We start from the raw sequence: 23,996 nt of genomic DNA, 5'->3' as shown, positions 1-23,996 counted from the left end.
ATCTCTAGGGCAAGCAACGGGTAACCTTACTGCAATGTGCTCTGAACACTAATTGAGTTGAAAGAGCTGGTCCAGCTTTACAAACAGTATCTTAGCCCACAATCTCCGCCTCATGTGGAAGGGGCTGGTTTCAAAGCTTGCACAGTCCAGGAGATCTTTATTATTTATATATCCTGCTTTATTTACATTTAGAAGTCTACTGTTAAAACTTAGAACTCTTAACACCACACACACGCTCATACCCCTACCTCGATCTTGGACTATGCTTGACTGATTCATGGAAGGATGCATGATACTGTCCGAATGGCCACTAGGTGGTCGGGGTGGCATTTGATTGCCTGCACAATGGATAGAAAAGCATTAGCCACAAGAAGCACACACACAAGAAAATCAGAATACCTAGAAATGGCTCATAGAGACGTAGGCTCATAGCATTAAAACAAAGCAGCAACAAAATCCCAGGGGAGGTGGCGGAAGCGGGGGTTAAGCCAACCAAAGGAAGTGTGGGAGGAGGAGAAAACACAGATAAATTAGTAAAAAGAAAAAGTACTTGTGGCACCTTAGAGACTAACAAATTTATTTGAGCATAAGCTTTCGTGAGCGACAGCTCACTTCAAATGCATCTGATGAAGTGAGCAGTAGCTCACGAAAGTTTATGCTCAAATAAATTTGTTAGTCTCCAAGGTGCCACAAGTACTCCTTTTCTTTTTGCGAATACAGACTAACATAGCTGCTACTCTGAAATCTGTCATTATGCAAGGTAAATTAGTCTTTTCCATATAAAACAATTAAACCTTATGTTACGAATTTGCAAGCCAACAGACCGCAGCTACTCTGCTAGATACCTTAGTTCATACATTTAAAAATCTCCTCCTCCAAGTTGTAGCCTTATTTTTAAGGCAATTAAATGATCTTGAGACCCACCGTGTCAAAGTGGGGTTGCTCTTGGTAAACCTCTCTTTAAAACTGCCAAATTTTAATTCACTGAGCCCAGGCTCTTCAGCTGCACAGAGCAATCACACCAGCAGATCCAGAATACTTTTACCTGGTACGGCAGCAGGTGAGAGTGGACCAGAACGCGACTGGGCAACACTAGCAGGAGAGCCAACGGGGGAAGGGGAGGGCCCTCTGATTCCTGGGAGGTGAGGCGAGGTATGCGGAGAGAAAGGAGACTGAGCTGGGTTACTCTGCTCTCCTTGACTGCTTGAAATCCCTGACGTGCTTACTCCAGGACTCAGGGCTCCTTCTGTACCCATGGGTAGATCATCTATGGAACCAGACAGATCCTATAGTGCACAGAAAAGCAGATCAGACAAAAAAAAAGTTAAGAGGCAGAGAAATTATTCTCCCGCACATCACCAGGAAAGAGAAGCATTGTTACAGAATTCACTGAATTCTGCTCCTAGGCAAACTACAAACAAATAGAAAATCAATCAAGCCAGCTCATATTATTGTCAATGATGAAGGCTGGAGCTCACACCTAGTTAACTGATAAATGCATCTTACTCTGTCCTCCCCCCACACATCCAGAAGTTCCCCAGCTGTGGTCTGTGGAGTGCTGACTGGTGGTCCAGAAAGCTAGTTGGTCACATGGGTGCCAATTCTCAAACGTGTTTCAGCTGCTAGGTTGCATTAAAAGAGAATAAAAATAAGTTCCTATATAAGCAAGTGATGTAGTTGCCACCAGGCATGATGTATATGATTGCAAACGGGAGAAGAGGTTGTCTATGTGATCACTAGGTGAAGGGAAGTGGTCCATGATGGAAGAGTGGCTCACCCTTTGAAAGAGTTTGAGAACTCCTGCCTAACCTCAGTCCACTCTGAGGCCTCAGACAGGCTGGGCAGCTTCTTTCTTGAGAAAAAAGAAAAAAACTAAAATACAGATTTAAAAGAAAATCAAACAAACATTTCCCACTTCCCTTTCTTCACAGAAATCAGAAAGTAGCCTTTTCTTTCTGCAGCATTAAGTTTCAGGCATTATTGAAGGAAACAGAGAAGGCTCTCCCCTACTGCATAAATCCACCTTGAACCAGGAGACAGCAGTCTTCTCTGAACTAGTTTCAATGCCCTAAATTGGCACAAGAGTTGCTGGAAAATTGTAGCCGGTGAACAATCTGTAAATTGTCTAGATACTGCATGTGCAGGTGGATAGGGGAACCTCAACACATGGCTATTATTCAAGTACCTTGGTACTTGCAATAACCCATGTGCGACGACAGTCCCTGCCATTAAGAGATTAAGCTCTATGATAAAAAAAACAAAAACACAAAACCACCACCACCACACACGACCTAGCATACTGGGAAGAGCTGGAGGAGATAATATATGGCGATGTGCTCCCCATCTCTCTCTCACACACACACACACGGTGGACAGGTGAGTGGGGAATGAGTAACCCTCTTTGCGGAAACCCAAGGAATAGTGTAATAAGGGTTCTGACCCTACCAGAAATCTTATTTTCTTTATTTCTAAAATACAAACCTTAGGTTTAAAATTAAAGGGTTCAGATCTTTTATTCTTTACGTAGGAACCATTGCTTCCTGAATTTGTAAATATAAAGTGAAGCACTGTAGCAGTTTAATGAACAAAAATTGTGCAGGTTTTTCCTCAATCTGGTTATTTCTTATCCTGCATGAAACTAATTTTGGGTTTTTTTGGAATGATAGTTTAAATATTTTTTTTTTTTTTTAATAGGAAATGCAGAAGGAGAGAGTCTTAGGATGTACTTGGATGAGGAGAGAAAGGCTTAGAAAACCAGTTTTAGGAGGACATTTCAAACAGAAGAGGAAGCATGAAGAAAGGCACAGAAGTGGGAAAAGGAAATGAACAGCACTTTGCACCTGGCATCACTGAAAGATCAGAAGATGATGCTGATGATTTAGGAATGGGCCACATTTTAGCCTACATTTCACATTTACTTTGAAACAAGGACAGACATCACGTTAGCTTTGCTCTGTACCTACCTCTGGCCTAAACTCGTGTACATTATCCTTTGCATCTGTTAGGAGGAGCCATGTGACCATAATATCCTAATCTGATTTACAACGATTGTGCTAAATACATTTTTGCATCTTTTCATAGACATCTTTATTTTGAAGACAGCTAGTTTTACAGTATTTGTGTAATAGCAGATGTACTGCATGGACAATCTACCTTTCCGTGAGTAGGGACAACAGAATACCAAGGTAATTGGTCTTGTGGTTAAAGCACTGGACTGGCACTTGTAAGGTCTGGATTCAACCCCCTGTTCTACTACAGACATCCTATGAAATCTTGGGGCAGGTCACAGTCGGTCTCTCTCAGTTCCCCTCATTTGTGAGGCGTGGATACAATTACATCCACACTTCACGGGGGTGTTGTAAAGATACATTCTGCAGTAATGGATGGTGGGGAGTCACGTAAATAGGGGCAGGGACAAAGGGAGCTCACAGGAGCTAGGAGGAATGGACACAGCAGCCCTAGACAGAAAGAGACAAGAAGTTGGAAAGCAATTTGGGAAACTAAAAAAAAATGGCAACTTGGATGCCTGTCCAAAATTGTCAGCGATGGATGTGGAGGAGTCAATCAGGTACCAAGTGGGGGACGTATGAATAAGGCCAAACCACATTTTAAAAACAGAATTCAGAAAAGTCAGGACACAATTGCTAAACACGGCTTAGACAGTTTGGTCCCATCCTCACTGGCTGGGCTAATACCACTCTCCACAGTCCAGATAACTTTGCAGTACTTCAGGTTTGAGGCCCTGCCTGCATTGGGGTGGGTAAGGGTTATCAGAGGCAAACAAGAGGCCTTGTCACCCTAAAGCACCTGCTTGTCAGCATGTTCCCATCCTCAGGTTGAATACACAGCACTTCACTGAATATTCAGGGAAAGGGAGACCTGAATGCACAAGACAAGAATGAAGCGATTCCTGTCTATGCTACAAAATGGTTAGGGTATGTCACAGTTGAGACTGCTTAGGCAAAGAAATCACTGTGTCTAAAATGGGTGCGTATAAGTGGGAGGGGCATATGAACAGAGTCCCATTCTCTTGCACCACTACCCTCTCTTGCACCACTGCAATTTCCACTGATTTTAATGGCAGAATTTGGACCCATTTTTCAAAACACCCCACACCTACAGCAAGTGTTAACTGGCACATTTAAGATGGAAATGCCAATCCAATCCTTTGTTGGCATGACCTAATGGCCACTATTCTCAACTTTTTATTACCACTTCCATTTGTATTAAGATGATGTCTTGCAAAGCAGTCTCAGTAGTAGATCTGCTTTTCTTTTTATTTCAAAGATACGATAGTTCAGAAAAATCCTAAAAACAAAGTTTACAAGATCCGATGACTTTCCCGTCTCTCTGCTGATCAGTCTCAGTATGGTTGATGAGGTCCCAGTCTAAACAAAATACAACTCGTCTCTCCAAGAAGGCCTAAAGACAAGACCTTGCATACAGCCATTATTTGTTCTTAGTCACTCACATTCAAGGGTATTAACCTCAAATCCAAGAAAAATCTTCTCATCTTACTTTGGGGCTTCAGGACAAAATTTCTCGTTATGTAGGAATTACATTTCTTCTTCAATCTACGAGTTCAGTCAAGTCGCTCACATTATTCTAACACATTTGTGTTTGGGGTGACATTAGAGACATGTATCACAACCCCATGTCATTAAGTGGGAATGTTACAATTGCAGCTTCAGTATTAACCCCAAATTTAGTATGACCAAACAGCCAGTTAGGTCTTAATCTGTTAATACTTTGATGGAAGGTGCTAGACAAGTCCAAAGAATTGAAAAGCATTTTGTAAATATTGCTTCGCAACACTCCCATAACAAAAAGGAGTTAATTTCAGTTTTATACAACAGGCATAAAGGTGATATGCAAAAGGAAAAAAGCCACACACAATGTATAATGGTCTGAAAGGTTTCCTTAACCAAAAGGTGTCTGCCTTTTTGTAATCTTAGAAAAAATATCCAATCTTGACTTCTCTGGCTTTGATAGTCTCTCCAGTTAAGGAAACATCTATGTTAAAACTGTAACCAAAATCTTTTCTCGCAAATGCTTGTGAGGTGTTTTGATTAAATAGGTAAATTTAAGAAACAAATTAAGTGTCTAAAAATCCCTTTTCTACTGCATGGCTTGGGTTTCACTTCCTTAGTGTTGTAATGTTACAATCTTACTAGTTTCTCCACAGTTGTCAGAGTCTTCCAGGAAAGACAAGGAGATAAAATCTGAATTCTTAACGTGAAACGTAAGTGGAAGTTCGATAAAGAATCAAAATTAAAATACAACCACAAAACACAAAAGGGGCAAGCTCTCTTCCTCTGACTTTACAACTTCCACGTAAGTGACTTAAACAACATTATACTGGAAAATTGTGGAACAGCCAGGAAAAGAATGCAACCTTATTTATAGATACTTTGGAGGGGAAAACACAATACACCACATAACAGATTTTCTAATTTTGGTCCTTTATTTCCAGCCAATAAAAAAACGTAAGACACCGTTAAGGAGACTGCAGAAGTATATCAATTAGTTCTGCTAAAAGACTTTATTTGAACGTAGTTAAAACAAGCTGCATGCTTGAAAGCAAGGAAATCCAGAGAGTTAAGTACGCGAACATCCTTAACTCTGGTCTACCACCACTACAATGGGGTGAGGTCACATGATGAAGGCTTGCATTTCTCTTAAATACTTTAATACACTTTTAGGCTGAAATTGTCCAAGTGTGTGTGGGGGGGGGGGGGGGTGTCTGGATGCTTGATTCCCATTACAATTAAAGGGGAATTGAGAGTCCAGATCACCACAGGCAATGGAAAAACCCCACTCGTAAACTTTGTCAGCGTTGCTTTAGAGAATGAAGTATAGTACTCTACAGATGTTATCTGTACAGTAGAGGTCAGGTCATGCTAGATATTTACTCAGACTTCTGCTGGAAAAGTACATCTATAAATATGAGAGAGAGAATGAATACTGGAAATGGTTGTAAATGATGCATGTTTGGGGACTGTACACTGAGGGAGAAATGTGAATGCTCTTGACAACAGCAGGAGTGTGGCAGGGACACACCTCTGAGCTTTGGCAGGTAAAAGGCAGGGTGCTATATCTGTCTTCTTCCAAAAAGAGTTTGAAGAGATCGGTGGTTGCTATGTGACGAGACTGATGTTTGTACATTATCAGTGGGCAGAGTTAAGGCTACAACAGTAGGGCATGTGGCTTATACTGGAAATATATAGATAGGTACATGGTGTGAGGGAGTGAAGCACAGATACTGAGAGGAGGAAACATTAAAGGTGTTTGAACCTCAACTCTAGTTAATTTAAATGATTAAATATTTGAAGTCTATGTCCTAGACTCGACTACACACAGGGACTTAGCTAACCTGCTGCATGTCCTATGTGGATACATTTTAACTGGTTTACATACGTTTAGCTTAATTTGGGAATTTATTGACTTAAATATGCTTACCTATGTTAAATTGGACATAAGGCCCTTTATACTGTGAGGGTGGCATAAAAGGGCCTAACATAGAAAAATCAGGTCCTGGACATTCATCTTATACAAGCTGGCAGAAGCAGCAGTGTCCTTATGCAAGAACAGCCATACTGGGTCAGACCAAAGGTCCATCTAGCCCAGTATCCTGTCTTCTGACAATGGTCAATGCAGGTGCCCCAGAGGGAACGAACAGAACAGGTAACCATCAAGTGATCCATTCCCTGTTGCCTATTCCCAGCTTCTGGCAAACAGAAGCTAGGGACACCATCCCTGCCCAGCCTGGCTAATAGCCACTGATGGACCTATCCTCCATGAACTTCTCTCTCTTTTTTAAACCCTGTTATAATCTTGGCCTTCACAACATCCTCTGGCAAAGAGTTCTACTGGTTGACTGTGTGTCGTGCAAAGAAATACTTCCTTTTGTTTTAAACTTGCTGCCTATTAATTTCATTTGGTGATCCCCTAGTTTTTGTGTTCTGAGAAGGAGTGAACAACACTTCCTTACTAACTTTCTCCACACCAGTCATGATTTTACAGACCTCTATCATATGCATAAATTTAAAGAAATTAAGGAACACTGACATGTAAGCCCACTGTACTTTTCTGACAATTTAAATAGGTGTGTAAAGCTTGTATGTTAAAACACAATGTATATTATATGAAATAGGACAATAGCATTCTAATGAAAATACTGTGCCAGTTGCATCTAGCCTCCCTTAGGCTGAATGATTTAGCCACTGAAGTTTATAAACTCCAGCAATGCAGCCATCTGCCAATGGAGAGAAACTCCATCAGATACATGGTCTTTTTTTAAGGATTTTTTTAGGATTTCAAAGCTGTCGTGTGGTATTTATAAAGTTTCGCAGGAATTTGACTTCCACAGGGGGTGGGGGGGAGTAACGAAATGGTAAAACCAGGACCATAAATCTTAACTCATCCAGTTTCCATCTGACCAGATTAGTTTCTCAGACTGGCTATCATTCAAATAACTACAGTATCTTTTAATCAGGCCCGAACACCCAGAAAACTTTAAAATGTAATTTACTGAAGTGCACCACAAAGAAAAATGCAATAAAGCCTCCCCTCCACAGTCTGCTTCTGGGACAGGTTTTAGCATGAAGACCCTGATCCAAAGCTCACTGCAGGTAACAGAGACCCATTGATTTCAATGGGCTTTGGATCAGGCACAAACTTTATTTGCCCTCTGTAAGGCTTTCACAGACAGACTTAGAACTATGTAACAGTACCACTAACAGGGCTCTCCCTCTTCTCTCCTCCTCTGAGCCCAGCCAGTCACAATGAGAGACAGGAGGTGAAGATCAACAGCAGTAACTCTGCCAACTTGAAGGAAACGTCAGGGTCTGGAGAATTTCCTCACGTGTTTCCAATGTGTTTTTTATGCATTTTATTGCTCATCTGCCATGCAGATCAAAAACGCTGGAGGGATTCCAACTATTTCACACAGAATCTCACACTCCAGGCTGGCTGCAGCCCCAAAGCCTTAGTTTCTTCACTTGAAATACTGCCCAGTGTTATTTTGGGATGTGACCTGATAGCGGAAGCCCACAGGGACTCTGAAATGATAACTGTTCCAGCTGCAATTGGTTGCCCAATCCTAGATCATGCCAGCACGGATTTGTCAGCTCTGCTGACAAACAGGGACTCAGAAGCTAAAACCTTTTCACACCACAACAAAACCATGCCTGAAATCACACAATTCAACACCCAAAGAAGGAGGGGCAGGGGGACGTGTCTTTCTCAGGATGGGAGCTGCAAGTCCTAGCATGACCAATAAGAGGAAGCTGCTTATGGTTGTTTGTGCTCAAAATAAAGATTTTTGTTTTTATATGAAAAGGGAATCACCATCTCTCACTATCAGACACTAGCTCATTTGTTAAGCAAATATCAGGATGGATCAACAAAAAATACTTAAGCTTAGGATAGTAATTCTCCAGAGTCTGGGCTACAGACTGCCAGAGTACCATAGAAGGTCCAAAGTAAAGGGACCGATCAAAGTCAATAAATTGCACCACATGGGAATTACATCTGTCTAATACCGCCCCCACAGAGTCCCCGGGTAAGGGCATAGAAAAACTGGGTTGAAAAGGGAAGGGGCATAGCCAGGATGCACCGTGCTCTAGCTACTACGGACTCTTGCATCACAAGCTTTAGTTAGAGCACCAGGTGCCGCTCTACCTTATAATGGAAGATGGACAGGCCCATGCCTGTCCCCGATTCCCAAAGGTGCAAAAGTTGACAAAGTCACGCTTACCCATCCATCCATGGTGGAGCCTCTACACCTTCCCCCTATTTGTTCTAGATATGCTTTAGACTTGAAGGTTGTGTTACAAAACACAACCAATAGTGAAAGTTGTAAAGCTTTTTACGCAATTATAAATAAAGCCCGATTTTTGACTCCATCCAGTTTTTTAAAAGGGGAAAATTTTGTTTGGCTTTTCCCCGGTTTGTTCTCTAGCCAGAAGAGAGTATTTTGGGGCAAGTTTTACATTAATTAAATAAAATATTTAAGACACAGAACTTGGGGGGGGACAAACCATACACAAAAAACACCCTAAAAACACACACTTCCAAAAGTCTTCTTTAGTATGGTCAGCTCAAAAATAACCTGTTTATAAATTCCACTTGGTCCTCAACTTTTTTTGGGTTCTATTATATAAGCTATACAACGTTATGCATGGAGCATTTAAGGTCTGCGGGCAATGCCAGCAGAGTCACAAGGTTTATAGTCCCAGACTTGGAGAATAAGGGTTCCACACAGCAGTCTACATGGTACTTACAAACTGTTTGATGTGCTCTACGTTGAGCACTACAGACACTTCATCTTCTAAAGACTGTGTGATCCCTGCAATCCTTGTTGGCACCATTAAGTCAATAACTAGGGTTCAAGACAATTACAAACTGGAGAAACATGGTAGAGCTTACCGCTTCCACACAGACACTAGTAAACTCCACAGGCAAAACCCAAAGGGGCTTCTAAAGTCTGAGAAAGGACGAATGAGGGAATTATTAGAACATCCTATTCTTATTCTCTGGCTTTTCTGAAAATGGACAAGCATCCTTACCACTTCTTGTCAACTGAAACACCTGCTTTATGTTAAAGTTTCTTCATTTTTCTGCAGCTTCCTTTCCAAGCACTCAAGAACTACAAATGTCTTCAATACCATAGTCTCCTGTTCTCACCCCCCCAAACAACTACTTAATTTCATATTCAAACATGCTTCACAGACCCAAGCTCCTCCAGTCCACTATACCACAGAAAGCTACAGAGCTGCCAAGCAAACTATGATCTCCCCACTACTTACGGCTTTAGACCCATTCCTTCCTTTCTAGTGCAGACTGCTGTATCTTCCATTTTACACGCCACATGCCACCCCATTTACCACCCCACTACGGTCTGGAGACCTCATTGTACCCCATTAACACTACATTCAAGGGTGAACCCCATATATGGGATTCTCTGCAAAGCAGACCTGATGTCCCCATGTCCCTAAGTGCTGGGTATCTCATGACGCAACACCACACCACACTATTGTAATTCATTTACAAAAACAGTCCACTTTTGGGGGTGGGTCTAACTACTTGGAAGACAGGTAGTTAGTTGAGGGGCAGAATCAAGGACGGGGTACACGTTTTAATTTTGATTTCCTTACCTGAATACTTTATATACAAGTTAGAGTTCTATTAACTTTTTTACAAGTTATGTATCAATTAAGTCCAAGTCTATGTTGGTGAATTATAGTCGAGAGAATTTTCTCATCTTTTTGCTTTTTCATTCACAGCAAACGAACTGGCTGAATTACTGCATCTGTAGCCAGTCAGAGAGAGGAACATTCCCTGTTCATCTTAGCATTGTGTGAACTTCACTTTCTACAGTAGCTGCAATCACTTAAATGCTCTCATTTAAGCAGCGCAGGCCAGATGCTCAGCTGCCACCGAGGTACATTTGCTCTGCCAGAATAGCATAAAAGGACTGTAAAACACCCTAAATAGATAGCTAAAGATTCTCCTCTCTCCCCCAGAGCAAACCTAACATACAACAGTGACCAGAAATACTTACAGAATTGTGGTTTATTAGACTAGGTAAAAGGAACTGGCAGGTCTCAGTCCACTTCCTAGTGGACACGTCTACCAATAAAACTTTGCTCTTTGCAGGCTGAGAAGACTAGACAAGAGAACTGGAGAGGCCATGAGACTTAACTACCCTTTGGGAGTGAAAGGCAGTAGAGTCAGATTAGGGTTCAGGCAAACTGGCAAGGGCACGCATAGACCTGTACTGCCTCTGCCCAGACTGTACCCATTGTGTGTATTAAAGTTCTAACTGTACTATTAACACAACTGTCTTACGCATCCGATGAAGTGAGCTGTAGCTCACGAAAGCTTATGCTCAAATAAATTTGTTAGTCTCTAAGGTGCCACAAGTACTCCTTTTCTTTTTGCGGATACAGACTAAAACGGCTGCTACTCCGACAACTGCCTCAAGCACTCAATTCACTGCAAACTGATTCATGACATTTTTGTCCTTAAAAAAGCAGGCCAATTCTAGGGCATGGGCTGCACAGGAAAGCACTACACAGACCTGAAAGTGCTGTGAGGGGGGCAGGAAAAAAAATTATTCAAATACCAAAAACCACAAAACACAGGATTTCCAGCAACCCCAATTCTAACCTAAAAGCATACAAACCTGCCACAGAGTGGACCAGGCCATTGAACTACCTCCACTCTTCCACAACAGGCTATTGTGTGGAGGATAATGGGCCATTCTTCATGGCACCAAAAGCACCTTCTAGACGCTCATCATTCCTAAGCCAAACATGGGGGAGAGGAAAGGGGGTGCAGAATCTCATATTCATTGGCTTGTCTCTAAGTCCTAGAATGTTTTTGGAGGCCCAGTGTACATCGACACTGCAATAAAAAGCGAGCGGCACAGCTGCAGCTGGCCCAGGTCAGCTGACTTGGGCTCGCAGGGTTAAAAAATTGCAGTGCAGATGTTTGGGCTCAGGCTGGAGCCTGGGCTCTGATACCCACCCCCCTTGCCAGGCTTCAGAGCCTAGGATCCTGCCCAAAATGTCTACACTGCAATTTTTAGCCCCACGAGTCAAGTGACCTGGGCTCAGAGACCCAATGCTGTGTATTTTTTAATTGAAGTGTAGCTGTACCCAAAGACTAAACTCAAAACTCCTGCTGACAAAGATGGTTACTGTCCATCCCACAACCATCCTTTTTGGGTGGGGGCAGAGGGAAAAATCTTAAAGTGAAATTTATAGTTAGCCAATAGCTCCGAGAAGTGGGACTAAACTAAACTAGAGTTATTTACATGTATACACATGCTAGAAAGGAGTGCTTATCAATATTCTCCAGTCACCTTTAAACAGAAATTTCTAACAAAATTAATACCCCAAAATAAATGAAGTGCAGCTGCACACTTCAATACAGGGTTATGTCCCCTCCACCCCAAACTGCTTTCTTCCATTACATTAGTTATGCTCCCAAAATGTGTTTTTTCCATTCATTAAACTAGAAAAAAAAATACTTCACTTTTTCAGAACCATAACAACCTTGGGGAGGAAGGTGACTTTCCAGGCATTCCCCGTTTCTCATACCGGGAGGAAGAAATCAGCACCACCATAGCCCGGTTCTATGCAGTGCGCTATGAGCAGATATTGGTGTACCTGGTTCATAGCCGCCCCCCTTTCCCCTGCATCCCTTTTCAAAAGTTTTAACCATCAGCAACCAGGAGAGAGAGATTTAAATAGAACTGACAAATCAGGTTTCCACCCTCCCAAATGTGTCACTGTGAGCTCAACTGGGAGTGAGATCTATTGATTTGAACAAAGACCATAAGAGAGCAGCTACAAACTAGACAGTTTCCAGGTTCCTCCCTGGAGGGCACACAGCATCTTTTGGGAAGAAAGAGCGGTAAGATTGTGGTTGCAAACTAAAGGATACATAAAATACTCTGAGTCCCACCATGTGGGAGTTACTCCATCCAACCAGTCTTTAAAATTGCGCCATTCATTCCCCGGCCCAAAAGGGAAGAAAAACTAAAGGCTAAAAAGGTAACGAAACACTCCTCAATATTCAGTCTCCTTTTTTGTTCTATGGACAAGCCATTTTTCCTTCCCTTCCTCCATGAGGAGATTTGAGCTTCTCCAGAGTATCAGCGCTGCCAAGTGACTGTTCCAGGACAGGGACTAGAATATGGCAGAAATATCTTTGTACAGTTTCCGTCTCTGAAAAGCTCACTCTTCCAGGATAGCTTCAGACAAACTAGTAGAAGCTGCTGGCTCTAGCTGCAGCACAGGGAAGGAGCATTTGGAAAGGAGGCTGCCAGGAGGAGGGGCTCAGCGTCGCACGAGAAATTTTACTCAATTGCAAAAATAAGATGCTGTTCTAATCCACCTCAGCAAATCTAGGTGGGTCTGGCTGCTTTGGTGGAGATTGGATATAGAATCAAGGGGGAGGGAGAGAGAAAAGTGCTGCTGGCTTTACTACATTCCTGCAACGGGAGACCTTGCAAAATGCCCAGCACTGCTACTGCAGCAGCCATTGATTTTTCAGAGGTCGATACTCCACTCCCACAGATCTGCTTAGCAGGAGCTTCAAATCACATCTACTGCTTCTGTTCTACACCACCCCTTCTTCTCTACGTTTCCCCCCCCCCATAAAATTAAACACACACACACACACACACACACACACACACAGCCCCCCCCCCAAACACACTAAAGACAAGCAAACCCTATGTTCCCCCTCCTCTCAAAAAGAGAAATTCAAAGCTACAGTGGCAGCAGAAAGTAAGAGGAAGGAATAACGTGATTCATTCATGGAACAAGATGTAGCTGAAGGAAAAACCCACCATCTAGGAGGCCAGCACTCTCTCCCTCCTTGGGGAATGCTGGGTGCTGATCTCTTCTGCAAGTTCCTGGGAAATACAACAGCAAAACTAGCTTACATTTAACCCTTTGAGGACCCCTCTTAGTTTCTACAAAGCACTCTAGCATTTAATTAGCATTAATGTAAGATGGGAAATGTTCAAAGCAGTGGTGGAAAATGCTCCTATTTTGGCTTTTCCTGGCTTGCCAAGGTAATTAGATTTATATTCTGATTAATATTTGTTATTCAAATAAACTGTTTCATCACAAAGGTTCCCCCAGCAAATGGATGGCAGCACAAATGAAGGGACCAGGACTCAAGTCCCAAGCCAAACTTTTTGATCCTCAAACAGGTCAGAGCAGAAGAGGCTGTGGAAAGAGCACAGGTGACTCCTGGATGTGGTTATTGGCAACAGTGACTATTCACGTAATCTTTCTGCTAGAGGATGCTCCCAGCAACACTTTCATGTTCTGGAGGGAGACATATCTACACTACTTTAGTCAAGAATGTTGGTCCAACTTGTGGCCTTGGGAAGAAAAATGTAAAAGAGAGTGGTACAACTCTCAAATGATTGAGCACAACCTTGTGTTTTAGGTTTGTTTTCAAATGCACCTCATCCTCTATCTACAAAAGATACAGTGTCTCATCCGAGGTCAAGACTCTGCCAATATATAGAGAATTAACCCCTTCGCTCTATCCCTAAGGACATGAGTTCCCAGCCCTGCTTCCTCATCATCTGCAAGGCATTCTTGATCTGTGATGTGTTCAGTTCAGACTCCAGAAGCATTTAGTCATCTCCGCATGTGATTACACCACCATGCCAACCACACACGAGTTTGGGTGGGCAAAGAAATGCAGCAAAGTCAGGAATTCAAAAAACTGTAGGAGATGTACAAGGCTCTAGGCCCACACACTGAATTTTGAGAAGGATTGTACCAAAAACTGAGCGAGGCCAGCACAATACCCCTGAAAGTAAGATTTGAGTAAGAAAGTTCATGGGGGATGGGAAGGGGATTTGGAATTTAAAAAAAAACAAAAACAAAAACAAAAACCAGCATCAAACGTTTGTAAGCCAGACATACCTTGCATTTCCCTCCTCTGAACCAGGCCACTGAAACACTCATCACCATTTCCTTGCTGGCTGTCACTTCCATGCAATTAACTCTGTAGCAGCCCTTCTGGGGCTTTCTAAATGCACAGAGTTGTGTGTTCACAATGAAGGCACTTTCGCTCTGAGAAATCAGTCCAGCAGCACATCCCTATATTATGCTGTTGATCTGGATGGGCTAGGCCAACTGGGAAACTAGGTATTTAATCTAGGAAATTCTCCTTCCCCACCAGTTTACAGGAATGAGTGTAGGCAAGGGGGGGAAAAAGTGAGCATAACCATAGCGACCCAGCCCATTCCATGCATTGACGATTGATGATTACTAGCCCTGGAGGTCAGAGGTTGCCAGAACAGTCAATTATCAGAGACTTCTTTCTTGCCATTTCAGGAAACTCACCAGCCTCTTTAAGAGGTTTCTTCCTTCCTGGATAAAGGCCCGATTAAAAATAATAAAATCAAATCACACAACTCCTTCTCTGCTCCTCACTGTGAGCTTGTCTGAAGTCACACTGCAAATCCTACATCAGTAAGGACGTGGACAGCTCTAGCAAAGCAGCCGGTGCCTCCAGAAGGGGGCAGAGCAGACAATATGCTAAGGAAGCTGAGCCTTGATCCTACCCTACACACAACACACACACACCCCCACTCCCATGAGGGCAATTTTCTCCCAGGACGCTTGTAACTTGCATGCATTAGTTCCCAGGAGAAGTCAGTCCTGAATGCCATGGATGTATTTACACAACAATGCTTCCTGTCAATTGAGAGCTCAGGTGAGATGGTACTAAAGCCTGTACAATCATCAGTCAAAAAGTTACCCACCTCCATTTATTCCTTAACCGTCCTGTGCCAAGAGCAGAAGAATGAGCACATTCTCCTTGCCCCTCCCACCTTTCTTCAACTCTCCAGTGAAGTTAGTGTCTTTTGCAGAGACTGGTCCTCCCGACACATCAGACTGCCAGAGGGAGACTTCTGCAGACTGAGCCAGTGGCAAAAGGGAACAGGTCTCCTCACTTTGCAACAGACCTCCCTGGAGAAGCTTTCAAATTAAACAGGCCATCTTTCAAAGATTAGACTAGAGCTAGGGTGCAAAATAACGACCATACGTTTTCATTGGCTGTATCTGACCGGGGGGGGGGGAGGGGGAAGACTGACTATTGTTAGCAATCCAAGATCAGAATGGGTCATCCTACAGCAATTTCCTGATTAAAAACACTGACCTGCCTATTTACTGTAGCCAGGCTTAAAAGCATATTGTGAAGAGTAAAACAAGACGGTCTTTCAGACCACCTCTGTCATTCCTCCAAGGAGGTAGAAAACTAACAAATATAAAACAAGCTAATTGAAATTGTTCCTATGAAAACAAAAGGCTCCAGCAGTTAGGGGAATCTGTGTAACATATACAGGCAGGAAGCAGAGCTGAGCCACCAACGACCAGAATAGAAACAGGAAATGGGCCCTGGCTCGAGCATAGAGAAATCTGCTGCAAGCACAAGCTCCAGCACGAAGCACAGGGAAAGCAACTGCATCAGTGGCTCCGAGCAGCCTGATTTACAAGGTGGAAGCGGATTGGCTACCCTGGCAGAGAGAAACCGAACGCGCAGGGTTCAGTGCTGTTCAGAACAGCCATGGCTGATACAGCAGTGGGGGTGGGGAATTTCCTTCTAAACACCGGGTTAGACTATCTTAGTCCAAAAACTGGAGGGAGGGGTGGGAGGAGAGAAATTGCCACATGGACAAACAGCAAAGCACCCTGGAGAAGCAGGTCACACACAGAAAACATGTCACAAGAGTGACTAAAAGATCATGCAGTACTGCTGTACCACTCAGTTGCAGGATATTAGAGAGACAAGGTGGGTGAGGTAATATCTTTTATTGGACCAACTCCTGTTGGTGAGAGAGGGAAGCTTTCGAGCTACAAAGAGATCTTGGAAAGGTACCTTTCCTGGATCGGAGTACCTTTCCCAGTCATGAGGAAGAGGTCCATGTAACTTGGTCTCTCTCGCACCAACAGAAGTTGGTCCAGTAGAAGACATTCATCCACCTTGTCTTTAGACTATGTACTAGAGGTGCTAGTGGCATTCATAGAATCATAGAATCATAGAATATCAGGGTTGGAAGGGACCCCAGAAGGTCATCTAGTCCAACCCCCTGCTCAAAGCAGGACCAAGTCCCAGTTAAATCATTCAACACCTTTCTCAAGCCCATAAAGAGCTATTAAACAAAACCCCCACAAAAACCCCAAAGCTCAGAGAAGCTCAGGGCTCCAGAGAAATAGCAGGAAAGCGTTACCAGCCACAAGATCTTAGCAGAAAAAGAAAAAAAATCCTAGAAGAATTAACAGAGGAAACTTTGACAAAAGTTGATACAGGGGGATTCATTCAACTCCCATTGTCAAAACAGGCTTTGTAGGAACCTTTGTGAGGCACCAGACACAGGATTTCAGGAATTACACACTTTGGGACAAGTTACAGGAGCGTTTCCCATCTAAACATTTCTGTGGTGCCCAGTCACGATAGCATAAAAGTGCCAAATGGCTTTGACATTTATACATTACTGGTCCTCTTCAATGGCTTGTTGTCAGAAATAGGAGCCAAAAGTCCAGAAACAAACAAGTTTACAAAAAATGTTCAGCAGGAAGCCTCAACAGGGAAGGAAGCTGACTGAGTTCACTATTAGATTTAACTCTGAATGTCTATTTCTCCCTCCAAGTCACCAGCCTGGCTCTGAACTTGGTCTTCAGCACTTAACATTCAAATAAAGACATTTGTGGCTTTTTTTCCCCCAGCAGCAACTTCCTCAAGTCAGCTTTTAGCCATAATTTAGTTTGCTGTTCTGATTATTTTCAGTCAGGGGGATTGTGCAGAAGACGACATTTTACTCACAGACACAGCTGACTGAACTCACAAATTATTCTATCTTTCAGTACTTACAACTATAAAACGAGGAGGGAGAAGAGAGGAAGAGACAGACAGAAAAGTGGAAATAATGGTAAATTTAGCTAATCCCACCAGTACTTCCTGACATGCCCCAGATGCCAAGAAATAAACGGATGCTAAGTATTTGGGGTGGCAAGGAGGTAGAGAAGAGCCAAATAATTCCCAGACTGCCACACCACACACAACAGGAGAGCAGTGCCACTTTTCACCCCTTCCCCAAAACTATTATCCAGTTTGAACAAAAATGATATAGACTGCAAAAGTACTAAGCCATAGTGAAGGTGAAAAGTGAGATTTGGTTTTTGAATTCTCATTTGTCCTCAAAAAGGTGAAAGACCTTATTATCCCAAACATCCAATGGCAAGTGAGTGATCAGTACATGCAGCTACTGCAGGATCAAAGCAGATCAGCTTTAAATACCCTGAAAGCCAAGCCAGAGTGTCCCAATACCACAGCTAAGGCTCTGCACTTGGAAAACTAATAAATTACTAGGTATGTCAACAATTGTCCCTTGATGTTCTCCAAATTATGTCTCAGCGCTTTCAAGAGCGCTCACTAAGGTCCTTCATGACAACCAGTAGGCCAGGGACGGCTGCTGCGCACAGTTGCACTCAGTTTTTACAAAAACTCTTCCAAGCCAGTCCTGAACCAGGACTCCAGTAAATTTAAACTATTGTATAACTTGCAGTTCCCCTCCTCGTGGACTCACAACCCTGGTGACTCGATACCCTATTTATTCCTCTTAGGGAAGAGCTGCCAGGACCAGAAATCACCTTTTACAGTAAAGTCAAACAGCTCATCAGATGCTGAAATTGCAGACTGGCACCGGCACTCATGGTTGCTCTGAAGTTTTCCCCCTCAATTTTACGTAAACATTTCTGCTTGGGTGAAGATTATCTGACCTTTATAAACTGAAGAGGCGATCAAAATGTGTTCCTACCTGAAGATTAGTTTTCCACCATTTTCATTTTGACAGGGAAGCCACCCTATACCTGTTTATGGGGTGCAATACCTTATGCCCAATCTGAATTACCACCACGGTTCCTCATAATAGGATGAAGTCCCCGCAGCAAACCAACCGAAACCACCACCAAACTTGTTTGGCTTCACCAGATTAACCACAACATTCAGATCTCCTGCCCTCATGGACAAGTACAGGGCTGGTTTGCAGAAACAACAGAAAGCCAAGTTTAAATAGGAGCAAGTTTCTATTGGCATAGAAAACCTAGCAGCAATTTAGGGCTACAAGGATTAGAGTGCAGCGTGCACTTATTGGAACAAAGTGAGAGACAAAATGCAGTCTAACAAAAGACTAAATGCACACATTAGTCATTACTGGTGGACGATACAGGCTACATTGTCAACTAGAGTTAAAAAAAAAAAAATCAAATCAGTATAGCTTCATCAATGGAGCAGCACCCGCTGAGGATCTGGCCTACATCCTAATTCCATACTCTGATGCCTCCTAGAAAACTAGAAGTAAAGTGTATCCGAGTTCCCTACCAGGCCACCAACATATCCATTCTTCTGACACAGGAATGCCTTAGTTTCTGCTTTCAGAGTAGCAGCCGTGTTAGTCTGTATTCGCAAAAAGAAAAGCAGTACTTGTGGTACCTTAGAGACTAACAAATTTATTAGAGCATAAGCTTTCGTGAGCTACAGCTCACTTCATCGGATGCATTTAGTTTCTGCATCTTTCTTCAAGCTCCTAACAATTCCATCTTCTAACCACATAATTCTCTAAGGTTCCAAGAGAACTGCCTAAAAATCAAGCGTCTATAAGCAAGAAAAACCAACTTGAGACAAAGAGGAGGAAACAGACTATCAAGATCCCTAACAGGAGGGGGAAAAAAAACCCACTGATTTAAGAATTCAGGACCTTCTGTAAAAAAATTTCTAGTCTAGACTTTAATACACAGGCCCCTTTGGATAATGATGGGATGCTCAGCTCAATCACATTTCAGATGAAGCAGAAACATTAAACCTACCACCATACTACATAGACATTGAGAACACCAAATCAAGGAAGAGGCTAATTAAGAGGAAGGGGTGGAAATCAAGGGAAGGCAAAGGAGAAGGGATGGACAAAGCAGCTATTAGACCTTTCACATCCCCACACTTTCAACCATGTTTCTAACCCTTTGTGTAAGCTGCAACTCTAATTTATGAGTTATGCTTTAGGAGAATACACTGCCACTAGGCTTGTGAAGGTTGTGCAATAAACTCTACATGGCATTAAAGTCTCTCACATAAGGGAAAATTAGTATTTTTTGAGACACTGACCTGCCATTTCCCCCTCCAGTCCTACTGAGGGTGTCTATAACTCAAGATGAGACAAGAGGAAGGGAAAAGAAGAAAGGATCCAAGCTTGGCAAAGAAGAGAGCTCTCTGATTTCACCTAAACACTGCTGAAAGCCAACTCCTCCCAAACCAGAGAGCAGCTATTGTAATTAATAGCTGGAGATATAGTACTCAGATTCTGCAAGAGTCAAGGTCTCAAGAAGCTGAACACCAAACAAACTGGCTGCTACTTGCCAGAGAGTCTCTTGCTGATGATCAGAGGTTTAGGATCCCCTAGGAGGAAGAAATTTATACTAATGATTACACCATTTATTACATCCAGACACTCAGACTACACAAAAAGAAAAGGAGTACTTGTGGCACCTTAGAGACTAACAAATTTATTAGAGCATAAGCTTTCGTGAGCTACAGCTCACTTCATCGAATGCTCACAAAAGCTTATGCTCTAATAAATTTGTTAGTCTCTAAGGTGCCACAAGTACTCCTTTTCTTTTTGCGAATACAGACTAACACGGCTGCTACTCTGAAACCTATCAGACTACATGCTGTCCCTCCCATACACAAAAAAGTTTAGTTTAGTGAATTGCTGATGGAGACTCCCTAGGAATCAAAGAATTCTTCAGAAAAATTCTTCACCCAGACTATTGTAGGGAAAATTGCCTTTGCCAGGCACCTACCTGGATCTGCCACTGCTTTAAAGACAGCTGTGTCACTGGGTAGCCGCAGTATATTTACTCACACGCTTTTCAAGTCTACTCTTCAGAAAGGGGGAGAGAGAGACCAGAAAGAAGGACTTACCCTATAAAAGCCCAATAACTTGTGAACCAAAGTGGAAGGCCAGACATTTTTTTGCAATCTACAGATGAGCAAACAAAGCATTAGATAAGTCTGTGAAACGAATTTCAATCTCTTGCAACATTCCTCTATTTCAGATTCTCACAGCAGTGAAAGAAAGAAACATCAGAGAATGAAAAGATTAGTTCTCTAAAGTTATTGAACAGATTCTTAGACCACCACCACCAGAGACCAGCTACACATTCCTCAGAGAGATCCTGACCAGACTGGCAAGAAGTGCCACACAGCCTGGATGTTCCTATTAAACTTATGGTTAAGTATCTCGGAGACTGACTTTTTTTTTTTTTTTTTTTTTAAAAGGAAGTTTCCCCCTTCACTGCCTAAAGTTTCAACACAGGCACTAAGTCTGATGGAGACGTATGGAAATTCTGGCCCCTATGCAATTAAGAAAAAAAAGCCTTTAAATATATTTAACACCTCCTAAGCAGAGAGACCTAGAAAACAGCAGTATTCACTTTAGCCAGGGCTGCTCTACAGGTCAGTAATTAAGAAGTTGCATTTCACAGGTTGCCAGTTACCAAAGTGCACAATAGTGGCTACTCTGCAGGGCTTATTGATCTTAGGGAAGCACCTAAAGCTTTCAAACGTGAAAGGCCACAGTACTACCCATGGTTTTATAAGGCACTTATATGGCTGCTTGGGAAAGTCAGTCTATTACGGGGGAATCCAAAATCCCTAATTGACCATCCAACTTTGAGGGACACGGGGAGAAGAATGAAAAGCATATATTTACACTTTAACAGAAAAAAATCCCTAACAAGGACTCCATATCAAGCTATTCTGCCGCCAAACCTCCCAGTACAGAAGCCAAGGACAAAAAGCTGCCTATTGGAACAAAAATGGGTAGACAATATTAACACCTGAAAACATTCCCTTGTTACAGATACAGAAGTTCTTTGAGACAAAATTGGATGTGCATCAGAAAGTGAGTAGACAAGAGTGTTCACCTTAAAGCTAGGGTTAACAATTCCCTTCATGTTAACAGGAGATGGAATTCTGGGAAACAAAAATTGAGGTAGTTTGTGTTTGTTTTTTAAATCCTGCATATCTACAAATTTATATTTTAGATAGAGAGATACACACACACAAATTAAAAAAAAATAGATGTGTACCAGGCTCTAGGAAGCCAATGACAGACTAACGGCCTTTGATTTCACTACCTAATCCCTGAAAGTCAGAGACTGAAAGGCTGTAAAAATGTTTGGTTAAAATAGAACACTGGGTCTTACACAGAGCAAACACCTAACGCAATACCAACAGCAACACTGGATTGAGTTCCACATGCTACAGAGGTCTAGAAGAGATTTCTCACATGAGAAGCTTAAGTACACATCAAACACCCATGGATATGTTAAAATTCAAGCTTTAAAACATGACAGAACTCCCACATTTCCAATTCCGCTATTCCATAAGAGGCACTTTGAAGGTGAATTTGAAGAGGGCTCAAGGAGAGACCACATTTATCCATAACACCACAAAAACAAACTCCCACTTGGCTTTGAGCAGGAGCCACTTCTGCTAAAGAGAACAATTCACCCATGTAATCTGAGTCAGATGGAGTTGATTGGAAGGATTCATGGAGACAGCATCAACAGTGCTACTAATCATGACACTCCACTGCTCAGATTCAGAGTGATTTCTTCAATAGCTACACTTTCCCTATATTGCAAGACAGAAGATGGGTCATAAAGAAGGACTGAGAGAGAGAGAGAGAGAGAGAGAGAGAGAGAGAGAACGAACACATGCTATTTAAAGATTCTCAACACCTCGGAACAAAATTAATCTTCAGAATCAGGGTCCAAAAGGAGCCAACACCAAAATAAATTTAACCCATTTTGTTAGTTATCAAACTTAAGAGTCTGATCTGCATTTTGAGGACATAACTTGCCCCCATGATCCATGGAACGGTTTAGAAGGGCTCACCACAGACCAAAAAACTGGATCCCACTGTTGAGAGCAAGAATAACTTCTGCTATGCACACAACTCATTCTCCTTTGACCAATCCAACTGCAGTTTAGGAAGGAGCTTTATCCTAGATGCTAAAGGAAAAGAACTTCCATCTGATAAGTCGAAAATAAATTCTTCAGTGAAATCAAACTGAGTTCAACAGCTCAAACTCTTCTTTTGAGCCATAGGCATGGATCTGCTTGGTCAGCCCATTCCAGACCTTTAAAGGAGAAATGTATCAACCCTCCCCACTAAATTGCTACATTCTAGGAAGTTTAAAACCAAGATAAGAGACATGTCGCTCAACAAGCGTCCAGAATGCTGTCCCCCAAAATCTGGTAAGTTTACAAATTATATAATAGTTCAATTAAAAAAAAAAAAAAAAAAAAAAAAACCACAAAACAAGCAGATTTGAAGTTAAGAGGAAACTATTGTCCTGGCTGCAGTGAAAGAAGCTAACTCCAGGTACTGAGTAACCTGTCTTATTCACAATCTGTTCAGTCATGTTGACCCAAGGTGTACAAATCAGCAACATAATAATCCACTGACACACAGGTAATGGCTACGATTCTACTAGACTATTAACATACATGTAATACTGGGCTAAAGTGGAATGTAAAAACAAAAACAACAACAGCCAGCCACTGCACCACTATATTTATAAAGGGACAAAACCAGAGGTTGCCCTCGTGATCAGTTCTCTTCAGCGAGAAACATAAGCATTCCAGAGTGCCAGTCAAATATTTGGGCCAGCGCTTCCAGGGTTAAAAAAAGTTTACCCTCAGCTTCATTGCTTTTTTAGTTATATCTAATCTCCAGGGGGAAATCAGAAGCTATTGACTAAAAGCAAGAAGCATAGGCAGCCTCTATACCTGCTTCCATCTGGAACACTACCAGTCAGTACTAGTGATCCTGGTGAGCTTCTTTCCTTACACCAGTCACTTACAGACAGCCTCACCACTCACCGGCAGGCTGGAGGGCCTTGACTGAAGATTCAAGTTAATATCTTCTTGTCCTTTACTGGAAGCCATTGAGGGGGCAGATGATGCCTGGGACCCAAATGAGTCTTGAGATAACTCCTGAAACACAAAGAAAAAACAGAAGTGAAATATGGACTCCATAGCAATCGGTCTTGGAGTATTCCAGCAATAAGGAGGCAACAGTTTATGTACCACTCGAGGGCATTTGCCCAAAACAAGGAGGGAGACAAAACAGAGGAACTAGGTTAGCATCCCCTGCCTCCACACAGGATCAAGGCTACTGATGGACAGCTAGGCCAAGTGTCTGTACTAGAAGGAATTTCAGCTCTAGGAATCTAAAAAGATAGTGATTTTCCAGCTATTGCTCTATTTTTCACAATACAGACCATTTAAGAACCAAGATCTCTTGTAGGCACTTTCTCCTCCTAACTTCTATACCTTTCCTCTGGAAACTATGGCAATTAATTACATTAATAGAGCTGGTCCAA

At 42.4% G+C, this 23,996-nt stretch overlaps 1 protein-coding gene across 1 annotated transcript in view; it reads right to left on the bottom strand.

The window, feature by feature from the left end:
• The window catches only part of ARID1A (AT-rich interaction domain 1A), a 74,793-nt gene that overhangs the window by 22,234 nt on the left and 28,563 nt on the right, over positions 1 to 23,996 (bottom strand). Inside the window, exons 4-6 of the mRNA XM_038377699.2 lie at positions 23,494 to 23,607; positions 1,046 to 1,286; positions 249 to 338 (exon numbers count right to left, since the gene is read on the bottom strand). Of these exons, the coding sequence (XP_038233627.1) occupies positions 249 to 338; positions 1,046 to 1,286; positions 23,494 to 23,607 (445 nt within the window). The remainder of the gene's footprint in view (positions 1 to 248; positions 339 to 1,045; positions 1,287 to 23,493; positions 23,608 to 23,996) is intronic.

Source organism: Dermochelys coriacea, chromosome 19 (assembly GCF_009764565.3).
Source record: "Dermochelys coriacea isolate rDerCor1 chromosome 19, rDerCor1.pri.v4, whole genome shotgun sequence".
NCBI classification, from domain to species: domain Eukaryota; kingdom Metazoa; phylum Chordata; order Testudines; family Dermochelyidae; genus Dermochelys; species Dermochelys coriacea.
The sequence above is the reverse complement of the archived record's forward strand: the minus strand, read 5'-3'. Positions and strand labels throughout refer to the sequence as shown.